General features: G+C 38.3%; 1 protein-coding gene across 7 annotated transcripts in view; it reads left to right on the top strand.

Moving 5' to 3' along the window:
• Positions 1–14343, top strand: part of cep131 (centrosomal protein 131) — a 32348-nt gene that overhangs the window by 13378 nt on the left and 4627 nt on the right. For 2 of the 7 annotated variants that reach the window (XM_077503419.1, XM_077503418.1), the window contains exons 10-24: positions 1454–1634; positions 1747–1841; positions 1916–2026; positions 2999–3241; positions 3354–3518; positions 4422–4607; positions 6259–6399; positions 6497–6622; positions 8334–8450; positions 9551–9607; positions 10527–10629; positions 10704–11013; positions 11094–11211; positions 12373–12447; positions 12531–12673. In XM_077503419.1, the coding sequence (XP_077359545.1) occupies positions 1454–1634; positions 1747–1841; positions 1916–2026; positions 2999–3241; positions 3354–3518; positions 4422–4607; positions 6259–6399; positions 6497–6622; positions 8334–8450; positions 9551–9607; positions 10527–10629; positions 10704–11013; positions 11094–11211; positions 12373–12447; positions 12531–12673 (2171 nt within the window). Of the gene's footprint in view, positions 1–1453; positions 1635–1746; positions 1842–1915; positions 2027–2998; positions 3242–3353; positions 3519–4421; positions 4608–6258; positions 6400–6496; positions 6623–8333; positions 8451–9550; positions 9608–10526; positions 10630–10703; positions 11014–11093; positions 11212–12372; positions 12448–12530; positions 12674–12852; positions 12923–14343 lie in introns of those variants that run through there. The other 5 variants (XM_077503420.1, XM_077503421.1, XM_077503424.1 and 2 more) reach the window with 3 other exon arrangements.

Raw genomic sequence — 14343 nt, 5'->3', positions numbered from 1 at the left:
TTCGTTTTGAGTTTTATTTTTTAAATTGAGTTAGTTTTAATTAGTTTTCAGGGTGGTTTTGTTAGTTTTTTAGTTTTAGTTATTTAATAAATTCTTAGTTTTTCTGTTTTTGTTTTTTTGTGTATTACCGTATTTTCCGCACTATAAGGCGCACCTTCAATGGATTACATACTTTAAAACATTGTACATATATAAGGCGCACCGCATTATAAGGCGCACCTTGAATGAATGACATATTTTAAAACTTTTTCCATATATAAGTCGCTACAGTAGAGGCTGGGGTTACGTTATGCATCCATTAGATGGTGCAGCGCTAAAGGGAATGTCAACAAAACAGGTCAGTCAAACTTTATTAATAGATTACAAGCCAACTTTTTGACAACTCCATTCACTCCCAAAATGAATAAACAGCTGTTTTATTATTTTCTCTGAGGTAAAGTATTAGTATTAGCTAGCGATCCAAGATGGTGGGATCTTCTGCGCATGCGCGTCACCGATCGTGCAGGGTCGCCAATAGCGTCAGCGAGACATGTTGCGGCTCAGTATTGATTCATATATATATATATATATATATACATATATATATATATATATATATATATATATATATATATATATATATATATATATATATATATATATATATATATATATATATATATAAGGCGCACCGGATTATAAGGCGCATGGTCAGCTTTTGAAAAAATTGAAGGCTCTTAGGTGCGCCTTATAATGCAGAAAATACGGTACTTGTGCATAATATTCAAAAAACAGCATGGGAGCGACATCATCTGAAGGTGATTTTCTATTGGCTGTTGTGAGATGACATCATTTCTGTGTGACACAGTTTCAAACGTCCTTATTCCGGTTAATATTACTTAAAATCACATTTAAAATCATCTCCAAAGGCTCATGCATTAAATTACCAAAGACAAGAAAACGAAGGATGTTTTTTGCTGTTTTTCATTTTTTAAAATGCATTTTTGTTTTTATTTTATTTCGTAAATGAAATTGTTTTTTGAATTTTAGTTTTTTTTTTTTTCCATTCGTTTTAGTTAACTCAAATAACCTTGGTTCAGTGCTACATTCAATATTTAAAAGGTACATTTACCAACAACGGCACTTACACAAACATATATTTAAAAAAACAACAACAACAACAACAGACTCTTAAAACAAAAAGGGGACACATACAGGATTTTGTAATTTAACTGCAAGTAATGCACCAAATGTGTTATAGAAAAATAAGAATTTAAATGATTTTTCTTTTTAGCAGGAACTCAATTAAGCAGTTATTTAATGACATCAATGAACATTTTATTATTAAAGGATTCAAAAAATATATTCATGGTTAATTTAATTGTATACAATGGTTTAATTTAAATAGAATAAAATGTTTGTTTTTTTTTTTTTTCTTGCTCTGTTTAATGTCTCCCCCTGATGGTCACTGTAGGAGCTGCAGCAGAAAAGAGCCCAGCATCATCATCATCATCAGGGCGCAGAGGAGGACGCGGAGCCCCGCAGGCCGAGCGGCGCCACGCCAGGCAAGAAGCCGGCCAGGATTTTCCCAAGCGGCGCATCGCCAGCCAACACCATCAACATGTCGCCGACGCACGCCAAAACCAACAACACGGGTAGGATCATGTGGGAGATGTGTGTGATGTGTGCACGTTTGAGGCATACATGTGCGTGTGAGACCCTCGTTCAGTACACGCACGCATGGGTGACACGCGACCATGTGGACAGACTTCCATGGCAACGTCGCAGCCGACTCGAGCGAATTGAGCTTCAGGGCAGTTTCTCCGGCGTTGTCCAATCACAGAGCTTCGCCGTGTGCGCAGGTATTATTACCTCATCTCTGTTTTAGAGGGCCCTTGTGGGTCTGCAGAACTTCTCATCTGTTTTGTCCTTTTAGGAGCGCGTTGCCGTCGCCGAGGAAGTAGATGGCGGCGATGACAGGAAGTCCATACGTCAGGCGAGACCTCGTTTGTCTCGCCTGACGATCCCCGAACCCAACGCTTGTGATGTACGTACGAGCGTGTGCCTTAAGGAAGCACCATCTTCAGGTTTAGGCCAGCATTTATTTTTTAAATCATTTAAAGTAAAAAAAATAAAATAAAAAAAAATCTAATTCATTAAGTTCAATATTTGGTTCATTTATTTATTGGGATGTAATACCATAAAATTTGTAAAATAAATTTTCTTACATATATTGTACATTTTGACATCTCATCAAGTTTTTAAATATTTAGGTAAATACAACATATTTACATTGAATTTAAAAAAATGCATTTTTACTCAAGTAACAGTTTAAAAATAACTGGAAAAAAATGTTTCAAGAGATACTTGACTCATTGAACAATTTATTTGATAACTTCATTATTTTTCATGTACAATTAATAACTTAAAAAAACTATTTTTTTTACTCATGCTGTCAACTGATGATGACATCACCCGTGCTGAGGAAGTAGGTAACGACCAATCATGGGTCACCTGTTTTCTGAGCCATGATTGGTCGTTACCTACTTTCTCAGCACAGGTGATGTCATCATCAGTTGACAGCAAGAGTAAAAAAAATATTTTTTTTAAAGTTATTAATTGTACATGAAAAATAATGAAGTTACCACATTAATTAAAGACAAAATATTCACTTTTTACTGCTGAAAATGGCTCAATGAGTGAAGTACCCCTTTAAGAAAGCAATTTAAAAAACACATTTTCATTGATCAATTAATGTATTTGTCATAAAAAATTAAATATATTAAGTTATTTTTTTTTTTAGGGACTAAATATTTATTTTTAAACATCCATTTTAAAGCAGGTTGTCATGAAATAATTCCCTCATCATTGTTATATTTAAAACCTCCGTATTATTGATTATGACTATTTAATGATTTTTGTTTGCTGCAAGTTAGTACAAATTGTAGCGAACAAGTACGAGTTGCTGTTATGATGGTGATTGATGCGATGTCTCCCCCTGTTGGTGTTGTTGTTGTAGGACCTGCAGCTGTCTGGCCAGGCTGAGCCCGAAACTGTCAGGCCAAGCGCGAGCGGCAAACTTCCCGTGTGCGCCAGAAGCCCTCCTTCGCCCAGGAACATCAGCCCCGTGTTGGCGGCGGCTGACGTCAAGGCCAAAAACGTGCAATCCGGGCGCAACCTTCCGGCTGACTTTGCTGAGCTGTTCTGTTTCCGGGCCGTTTCACCCTCCTTGTCCAGTCGCGGAGGTTCTCGGTGCTCTCAGGTCAGCTTGAATAAGTTTTTGCTTCCCACTCTATTTCTCCATGAAATATACAGTGTACATTTGCATGTATTGATTTTTTGTTGAGTCAATCGCTATCCCGAAATTGCACCAGGAGTATCCTCGCAGGTGTTTGAGCGTCGAGGAACGATCCTGCGTGTCCAAGTCCAAGTCCACCCTCAACGACCTGATGGACACGCTCAAGCTGCTGGAGGAGGAACCCGAGCGTCTTTCTGAGTCTAAAAGTTACAACAAAGACAAATACGCTTGGCTCGACCAGGTGAGAGCCAACCGTCGTTGTGGAAAACGGACTTTTCAACATCTTGTAGTTGTGCAGTCACGCTAGAGAACCGAGACCTGCCGCAAATCGTGAAAATCTGCCAGTAATGTTTGCTCCAAACGCCCCCAAAAATCTTCATAATTGCTTCCATTAGTGCAGTGGTGCCTTGAGGTACGAGCACTTTTTGATGGTTGTCAACTAGCAATGAGCGAGGAGCAGTTTGTCAAATAGTATGACGATGTATTCGGGCCACGTATAATTTTTTATTTTTATTTTTTAAGAAGGCGGGCGCAATATCCCGAGGAAAAAAAACTCACATATTTGCCACTTTAGAAAGTGGCAAATTTGCGACTTTCTAAAGTTTAGAAAGTGGTAAATTTGCGAGAAAAAAACTCGTCAATATGAGAGTTTAAAATGTGGCAAATTTGCAAGAAAAAACTTGTAAATGTGCGAATTTAGAAAGTGGCAAATTTGCGAGAAAATAATTTTTTTCTCACAAATTTGCCACTTTAGAAAGTCGCAAATTTGCCACTTTCTAAACTCACAAATTTACAAGTTTATTTCTCGCAAATTTGCCACTTCAGAAAGTCCCAAATTTGCCACTTTATAAACTCGCAAATTACAAGTTTTTTTTTCTTGCAAATTTTCCACTTTAGGTCGCAAATTGAAAAGAAAATGTGTATCTGCACTTCTGTATTATACTGCCCCCAGGTGGCCGGGATGTGCACATGAGAAGGAATTACACATTGTCCATTGAATTGAATCCAAAAGTGTAAGAAAAATTCAAATGGATGAATTCATAAAATGGGCTTGAATCAAACTTTAGATCTTTTTGCTCCAGATGGATTTGAGTTGTAAATGCTTTGGGGCAAACGAGCATGTAAGAATCTGTCTCCTTGACAGGAAGACAATGCGGACTCACTGACGGCAGACAACCTGGAGCTTCACGTCCAGCTCAGCCTGCCGCCGCCGGCCGCGGACGGGGCGGCGCTGCTGTCGGAGGCCAAACTGCAGAGCATCATGAACTTCCTGGACGAGATGGAGAAGTCGGAGCAGGAGCGGCCGCGTTCCACCACCTCGCACAGGGAGGTTAGTCACTCTCATGCTACTATTGAGTGTAGGTTGGCCAAAATGTGAAACAATATAAGACAGTGTTTTTTTTCCCTCATTAAAAACACATTAGAAAAATGTCAAACCCAGCTATTTCACGGTTCAGTTTTTGCTGCTTCTGTATTTTTTGTATTGTTTCGTGTGAAAAAAAAAAAAAAAGGCCGCTGGTCATTAAGTCATTTAATGGCTTTTGCTAAAATAAAGGCCTTAAATGGCATTAAGAAGCTTTAATACAATGTCGAGAGGCAGGAAAAATGTAAATACAATGTTGTGTGAAGGAGTCACAAAAACACTATTTAGCAGTAATAAATGTGATGATATAAAAAAATATATGTATTTATGTGTGGGGACCAGTGACTTATTTCCAACGAACAAAATGGCCTCCTGTTCCAAATCCCAATTTCTCCCAATACCAAAGAACAGCCTGAACAGACTGTTCCTACCACCAACATCAAACATGAAACACTAATGCCAGCTAGTGGCAGAAAAATTACTCAAAAATAACTCAAATCTGTCTCATTGTTTCACTCTTTAGTATATATTTTAAACGTCAAATAAGTTTATCAATGATTTACTATAAAATTACTTTTCAACGGTTGAAAAGTTATAACCACATTTGTATTTACCAACTGTATTTGTCCACTTTTATGTTAAGTAGGGTCTGAAAAACTTATTGTACATTTAGAATAGAAATATAAGGTGTGATTAATTTGCAAATAATTGCAAGTTAACTATGGAAATCATGCAATTAATTACGATTAAAAATTTTAACTGACAGCCCTAATGTATAAACAGTATTTTTTTTTAGTACATTTTTAATCTTTATTGTCCTTTTTCTGTGTATGTTTTTATTTTTATTTTTTATGGACCTGTGTCTGCAATAATTATTAGAATTATTTATATTTATATATGTATATTTATATATGTATATATGTATGTATATATATATATATATATATATATATATATATATATATATATATTAGAGCTGCACAATATATTGAAAAAAAATTGATATCACGATATATTGGCCCATGCAATATGCATATCGCAAAGACATGCAATCGGTTCATATGGAATTTTATGCTTACATCTGAATTTGACCAGTCAGACAGTAGCCAAAATGTGCAACGCCATCCAATAGTTATCGAGAGGTAATTACAATTAATTAACTAAGAATACATTGAATTTGCTTATTTTGCTGAATGAAAAAATTTAATCCTTTCATTAGAAAAAACTGTTATTTCTTGAGGTACATATTAAATATCGCAATAATATCTATCGCTATATTCAGCAACTTATATCAAATCAATAGAAATCGGCGTCATTCTTTTTAAGTTGCATTATTAATTATATTATAGTGTTTTATTTATTATTTATTCATTTATTTATTTATTATATTATATATATATATATATATATATATATATATATATATATATATATATATATATAGTATATATTATTAATATTATTAAAAGGCAGAAAGCCTTTTTATAAACTAACATACTTGTTAAAAAAAAGAAAAAAGAAAAAAAAAAACATCCTTGGATGTATTTTGCCAATTTTGACTTATTTTCTGATAGTCCAGCATATAAAAACACAAATCTACTGACACTGATGCGGTCAGGCGGCGTTTTTAGAGGAGGAGGCGCCCGGCGCGTTGGACCAAGCCTCGGCCACCGCCGCCCAAGTGTCGGGATCCATCATGAGGATCAAGATGGAGCTGGAGGAGAAGAAGCGCGTGGTGGAAATGCTGCAGAACGCTCTGGTGAGACGACTCGCCGCCGCCGGCCGCCTCAGGCCCGTCGTTGCCTTGCGTTCACGCCAACCCCAGCCATTTGGCTTTTCCTTGTCGTCCTCGTCAGGCCCAGCAGAGGGAGCTGACTGTGCAGCACGTGAAGGAGACGGAGAAGGAGCTGAGTCGAAATCTTCAGCTGCAGAGGGACCAGTACGAAGCCACCGTGCAGAGGCACCTAACCTTCATAGACCAGGTAGACGCCAACCAACACAACATTGGGATAACACTTCAATATGCAAGATCCTTGAAAAGGCAATGTTGCTTTCTGGAGGAATTGAAATTGAATTTTTTTTTTTTTTTTTTTATCTCAGGGCAAGAAAAATGCCTTTTTATGGGTACGTTTTTTTCTGTAGAAAAAGAGAGAGTCCTCAAATTGGAGTAAAACGTGATTAGTGCAACAACCAGGGTTACTATAGTTTTGGAATTTTCATTTTAGTTCGTTTTGAGTTTTTTTTTTTTTTTTTTTTTTACTTAGTTAGTTTTAATTCGTTTTCAGGATGGTTCTGATAGTTTTTATTACTTGTAATTACTAAAAAAAATAATCTTATTTTTAATTTAGTTTTAGTTTCTTTTACTATTAGTTTTTAAAAGAAATGTGTATGACTTGTGTGCAATGTTAAACTCAGTCACTCCCAGCCATTTTAACTGAATTTTGCAAGGCCCACAGAATATTGTTCTATTGCTATAAAAACATGGAACCTACCAAAAGAAAGATTAGTCTCTGCTTTCATCAAAAAAAGTATATTTCTATCTGTTTCCGTTTTGCAACAATTAGCATTAGAATATAGCTAAGTTTCATCATTATTCCCAAATCTGTTTTATGGGCCTGGTTGATCTCTTATACTCTGCTGCCACCTGCTGGCCGTTGTTTCAAGCATTCTCTTCAGTTCAGGGGCTGCATCAAAGCCTTCTGTATGCTATACATTGAAGAACATTAAAAAAAGAAAAAGAAAGTATAAATACGTCTTTGGGAGCATGGCAATATTTAAAATAGAACGTTTTTATACGTTTTGGGGAGCGAATGAGTTAAAAAAACAGCATGGGAGCGACGTCACCTGAAGGTGCTTTTCTGTTGGCTGCTGCTAGATGACATCACTTCTGTTTAAGATCAAAATCGATCGACTTCAAATCACAGTTTTCCTATAATTGTATTAATTTTATTTTAGTTCGTTAAATACTTTGAATTTTAGTTTGTTTTTTCCTCAGTTTTAGTAAACTAAAATAACCTTGGCTACAGCTAATTATTATTTCAATAATTGGTTCAGCAGTATTTGTTTTAATTAATCAACAAATCTGATAAACATTTTTCAATTTCTATCCCTTAATTAAAAAGACAGGAGATTATTTCAAATTGACAGGGGAAAAAAAAATGCACAAACTTAAATCATTGATGATTCAGTTAACGATTTGGTTTGTGACATGTTCGAAAATGTTTCTCTGTTTTCCAAAGTAAAAAAGTAGATGTTTGCAAATGTTTCATTTTGACAAAAGGGAAAGAAAATTAGTCTGCTTCCACGGAAGACCGCAAAAATCGGAGTCTGTTTACTGTTGAGAGGCTAAAATTTAAAAGATCTTTTCAAATTTTTAAATTTTAGTTTGAAATAGGTCTATAAATGATGAATAAGATTAATTTAATAAACATTTACTCGTCGATTTAATGGATAAATTTGGCGCCCTAACCTCACGCTTGCATTTCGTCGACCGCTCTGGGAAGCCCTCCTCTGATTGGCTGGCGATCTTTAGTTGAAAATGTCCACCAATAAGCTATCACGGATAAAAATTCGGCTGAGCCAAACGGCGTTGATGTTCGCTCACGTTACAGAAAAAAAGAAAAATTCAACTTGTTTTTGCTTTTGTTTCTTCGTGTGAACTTCTCGCTAACGCGCGCGTCCCGTCGTCCTCAGCTGATCGGCGACAAAAAGGCTCTGAGCGAGCGCTGCGAGGGCGTCATCGCCGAACTCAAGCTGGTGGACCACAAGTACACCAAGAAGATCTCACAGATGCAGGAGCAGCACGAAATGGTGAGCGCCGCCGCCGGCTCACCGTCTCCTCCTTGTGGGGAAACACTTTCCATCGTTTCTGTCCACCTTCACGAGTGCACACTGTCCTCACTACTGCGGCGTACCAGTAGGATGACTGAAAGTAGTTAGTGAGTGAACAACGGGGCACTCACGATAACGATTATCTCATGATATGACTATACCGTGATTATCGATATATTGCTCAGGTAATAAAGCCGTGATAATCAATGATAAAACTAATCATGAAATAATAATCTAAATCAATAATAAATAAAAATAAAAGACTAATAAAATAAATAAAAAATAATAATCCTAAAAAAATCCTATAATATAAAATATAAATACATTTTATATATATATATATATATATATACATATATATATATATATATATATATATATATATATATATATATATATATATATATATATATATATATATATATATATATATATATATATATATATATATAAATTAATAATAATAATAAACTACGCTAATGAGTCTTCTTCGCCTGAACTTTTATGAGGCGCTCCCCCGAGTGGCCCGCCAAGTAATTGCTCAATAAGTCATCAACAATGGAGGCGTTTCAGTGGCTGATTATTAACTACAAATATCGCGATACTTGCCTAGGCGTATCGATAAAGTATCACAATTTATCTCAATATCGATATATCATCACACTCCTAGTACTGAAGTAATATTACTCCTTACGTTTACATATCAAGTGAGGGTGAGTGGCTGTCCAATCAGAGCCAAGATCATTTACATATTGAATATTCATTAGTAAAAAGGGCCTGTTGGAAATCGTAAGCAAATTTGACCAACAAAATTAGAATTGGAATCACTTTTCTCACTTACAAATCTGCGGAAAGGATATCAAAGATGATTTAAAAAAAAAAGAAAAAAAAAAGACATCTCATAGGAGTGCTAAGTGTGTTTTTGAAGGATATGGAATCAATGCGCAAAAGTGTTTTTCACAGTGAGTGTCCGTCTTCTGCTGCGTGTCTGTCTTTCTTCTTTGCTTTAATGGCTCTTCCTCCTCCTCCTCCTCCTCCTCCTCCTCCTCCTCCTCGTCGTCATGGTGGCCACCGCTGAGGCCGCCTCTCCTTTCCCGCCGCGCCAGGTTTGGCAAATTTTGGGCCCGCTGTGCGAGGTAACGCTTCCGCTGCGCCTCCTCCTTCTCCACACCGCCATCTTTTCTCTTTTCCCTCTTGGCTCGTTTGTCCCGCACGCCGTCCGTCCCGCCGGATGCTCGCCGTGCCTGTGAGTCTTCATCTTCACCATCGTCGTCGTCACCGTGGCTGGGTGTTCGTCCTCACGCCTTGTTGCATGTTAATAACCCGCACACACACACAACATCACATGAGCGACCACTCGCGAGTGACATTGCGTCCTCCTCGCCTTCTGTCGCCTTCCTCCTCCTATTTTCTCTCCATGCATCCCTCCTTCCGTATCTCCTCCCCATCCTACTCCCATGCTTCTTTCTCCTTGTCCTCCTCTTCTCCTCCTCCCTCCTCCGCTTTGTTAATCCTGCTGCTCCTCTTCCTGTTTGCTCCTCCTCCTTGTGCTCCACTTTTCTTTACTTCTCATTCCTCCGCCACCATTTGCTCCTCTTCCTCCTCATCCTCCTGCGCCTCCTTCTCTTCGATCTCCTTCCTACTTCTATTTTCTATACACGCCTCGCTCCTTCCTGCTCCTGCTCATCTTTCTCCTTGTCCTTCTCTTCTGCTCCTCCCTCCTCCTTTTTTGTTCTCATTCCTCCGCCACCATTTGCTAATTTTCCTCCTCACCCTCCTGCGCCTCCTCGTCTTCTATCTCCTTCCTCCTCCTATTTTCTCTCCACGCCTCCCTCCTTCCTCATTGCCTCGCCATCCTACTCCTGCTCTTCTTTGTCCTTGTCCTTCTCTTCTTCTCCTCCTCCCTCTTCTGCTTTGTTTATCCTGCTGCTCCTCTTTCCCGTTTGCTCCTCCTCCTCCTTGTGCTCCACTTTTCTTTACTTCTCTTTCCTCCGCCACCATTTGCTCCTCTTCCTCCTCATCCTCCTGCGCCTCCTCCCTCTCAACCCCTTACAGGAGATTAAGAAGCTGAAGGAGCTGATGAGCGTCACGGAGAAGATCCGGCGGGAGAAATGGATTGATGAGAAAACCAAGAAGATCAAAGAGATCACCGTTAAAGGTAAAAAAAAAAAAAAAAAAAATGAAGAGCGTCCTCCATCCTTACATCTTTCTCCTCCTCCTCCTCCTGGGCAGGTTTGGAGCCCGAGATCCAGAAGCTTATCTCCAAGCACAAGCAGGAGCTGAAGAAGCTGCGCACGCTCCACGAGGCCGAGCTGCTGCACGCAGAGGAGCAGGGGGCGGAACGCTGCGTCCGGCAGTGCGAGGAGCTGCGCCAGCAGCTAGAGAGCGAGAAGGAGGAGCAGTGCCGCCAGGAGCGAGACTCGGCCCGCCGCAGGTTTGAGAAGCAGCTCCAGGAGGAGGAGCTCTCGCTGCAGCAGCACAAGAAACGCATCCAGAAGGAAGTGGCCGAGGAGAAGGAGCGGCTGGCGCAGCTGGCGGCCAGGTACGAGCCCACCACCAAACGGGGCGTAGGCGGCCCGGGCTCACGTTCAACGACCTCCGCCATTCTCCCGTCGCGTGCAGGCAGCGCTCGGAGATGGAGGAGCTGCGTCAGCGCATGGAGGAGAACTCCAGCGTGGCCGGACGCGTTTTCAGGGAGGAGCTGGACAAAAGCCGGGAGGAGCAGGAGAGGAGACACCAGGTGAGAGCGCCGAGGCGACATTTGAAATTCATCTTACGACTTGGCATGTCCCGATTACCAGTTTGGTGGTTTAGCAGGGTTTTAAAAATTGAAGGTTTTGCCCAGGGGGCTTGCTCTTGCTTCTCCCTCCCACTGCTCGCTGAATCAATGGAGGTTTGATCTCATTGTGCTTCATCTATCCTTCCTTCCTTTCTTTAGTTTTTCCTCTGCTCTCTTGAGAGCTCCCTCATCTGTTGTAATTTAGAGGTTTCTGGGGCTGGTGAAAGATTCTGGTTTTGTAACCCTGTGGATTAGCTCTGGGAATCTTTGACTGTCTCACGATTCGATTCGATTACGATTTTTGGGTCTACGATTCGATTCAGAATCAATTTTCGATTCTCGATTCAAACGATTTTCGATTCAAAATTATTTGATTGACAAATTATTTCTGCATCAATTTACAGATATGTACAACATTGTCATGATCTACTCCAGTCTGCTTTGCAAGACAAAATGACAAATAGAGACATTAAAGTGTCTTTTTTTTGTTTAAACATTTATTAATGTTTTATTGTAAGTGCCCTTTTCCACAAAAACAGCATGCAGCCTACAACTGCCTTTTCCCCTTATTTTTCATTTCTAATTTAAATAAAATCGATTTTTGGATATTATACATATATTCGATTTGATTAATAAATGAGAATCTTGATTCTTTTATTAATCGATTTTTTTTTTTGGCACACCCCTACTGTAGATGGCTGTTGCTGGATTTCACTTTGCTTCATTTTTGTTTCCTTCAATCTTTCTTCTGGTCTCCTGACCTTCTGAACTTCACCACTCTGGCGAGACTTTGAAATATCTGGTCACGGTGAAGGTTATGGGATTTTTATTGGGGTTCAGGTGAATTAATGAGTACAAACTCACGCACACACACACATGCAGAAAAAAAAAAAAGAGCAATGATGATGACATGTTGAATCGGTAAGACTGCCGAATGAACAATACTTAGCGATCAAAAAAAAAAAAAAGCGAAGGTTTCAATAACTGCCAAATATGCTTGTCACTGCTAACGAGCTCTTCGTCTCAATGGGACTTCCAAGCGCGACAAAATGGCTGTGCCCTCACATTGATGCACCACGCCCTAAAAGCCCAATTTAGCATTTGACGCGATTGTGTCACCAGGCGGAGGTGAAGAAGCTGCAGGAGCGTTTCGACCTGGAGAAGATGAGCTGGGAGGAGGAGTACAGGAAGAAACAGGTGAGACAACAACCACCACCGCTCTTGCCCGTGCCCGTGACGTGCCGCTCGCTGAAGATGCGCACGTGTGTTTTGGCGCTTAGGAGGCGGGGCTCCTGAGGCACGAGCGCCAGCTGCGGGAGGAGCTCCGGCAGGAGCGCGACAAAGAGATCCAGCTCGCCATCTGGACGCTGGAGGAGGAGACCAACAAGGACAAGGAGGAGTGCGAGAGGGCCGCGCAAAACAGGTACCTGTGTGTGCGTGTGTCTGGCCTTATAATCAAATATCATTTTTTTTCCCCACATAAATATTTCAATTTTTTTAACAGATCTATTTTTGCTTTACTTATTGAAAAGCAAATGCCAACATTATTCAAAAGCTTCTGTCCCCAACTTAATGTATGTTTTTTTTTTCTTTTTCTACAAGTTTTTCCAAACATTGACTTGCAGGACTTTCCACTGAAATAATAGGAATATATATTTCTATAACGTAAGTATTTAAGTCAGTCGCAGGGTTATTATAGTTTTGGAATTTTTCATTTGAGTTAGTTTTTATTTCGTTTTGAATTTAGTTTTTTAAATTTAGTTAGTTTTAATTAGTTTTCAGGGTGGTTCTATTAGTTTTTATTAGTTTTAGTTATTTAATAAATGCTTAGTTTTAGTTTTACTTAGTTTCAGTATTAGTTTTTTGTTTTTTTGTTTTTATTTTATTTTATGTGTATTACTTGTGCGCAATATTTAAAAAAAAAAACATGGAGGTGTTTTTCTATTGGCTGCTGCTCTATGACATACTTTCAAACGTCCTTATTTCGGTTAATATCGAATTGAATTGACTTAAAATCATCCCCAAAGGCTCATGCAAATTAATTACCAAAGACTAAAAACAAGGACATTTTTGATACAATTATAGTTTGTTAGTTTTGCAAACATAAAATGTAATTTCAGTTAGTTTTCGTTTTTTTTCAAAGCATTTTTATTTTATTTTATTTCATTAATTAAATTAATTGTTGAATTTTAGTAGAAAAATGTTAGTGGAAAAATGTCCCTTTGATCAAAATATCAAGAGTGATAAGAAAACTGTCAGATTTTGTATTTACAGGACTGTCTCAGAAAATTGGAATATTGTCATAAAGTCCTTTATATTCTACAATGCAATTAAAAAACAAAAATGTCATACATTCAGGATTCACTTGGAAACACTTGCAGCAGGTGTTTCGAGTTAATTAGACGATTCAAGTGATTAGTTGAATAGCCTACTAGTATACTTTTGAATGATATTCTAATATTTTGAGATAGGATATTTGAGTTTTGTTTAAGCTGTAAGCCATAATCGGCAATATTAAAATAATAAAAGGCTTGCAATATTTCAGTTGATTTGTAATGAATCCAGAATGTATGACATTTTTGTTTTTTTAATTGCAATACGGAAAATAAAGGACTTTATCAGAATATTCTAATTTTCTGAGACAGTCCTGTATTTCCACTTTTATTTTTATTTATTTTTTTTTGGGGGGGGGGGGGGAATCTCATTTTTCATTTATTTGTACATTTATTTATTTATTTATTTATGTATATATCTTTGTTTTAATTTCCATTCATATTTTGTAATTTAATTTTTGAATACTTTTTTTTTTTTTTTTTTTTTTTTTTTTTTTTTTTATGTCCGCTTTTAATTTTACTTTTATGTATTTATTTTTTTTATTTGGAAAATTTTGCTCGTCCATAAAAGCCACGCTCTGCAGAGAAGGTGGTTTCATATCCACCGTATGGAAATGACTAGTTGACCTTTTTTTTTTCCCCCACTGCTGTCAAAGCTGACTAATTTTGTAAATCAGCTCCTGTCTCTGTTGACATCCGTGACGTTCGTGTAAGCAGTTCACGTCAAGCCGGGATGCTCTCTCCAAGGTCTGTCTTGCCG

Source organism: Festucalex cinctus, chromosome 17, assembly GCF_051991245.1.
Source record: "Festucalex cinctus isolate MCC-2025b chromosome 17, RoL_Fcin_1.0, whole genome shotgun sequence".
Taxonomy (NCBI): Eukaryota; Metazoa; Chordata; class Actinopteri; order Syngnathiformes; family Syngnathidae; genus Festucalex; species Festucalex cinctus.
The sequence above is the reverse complement of the archived record's forward strand: the minus strand, read 5'-3'. Positions and strand labels throughout refer to the sequence as shown.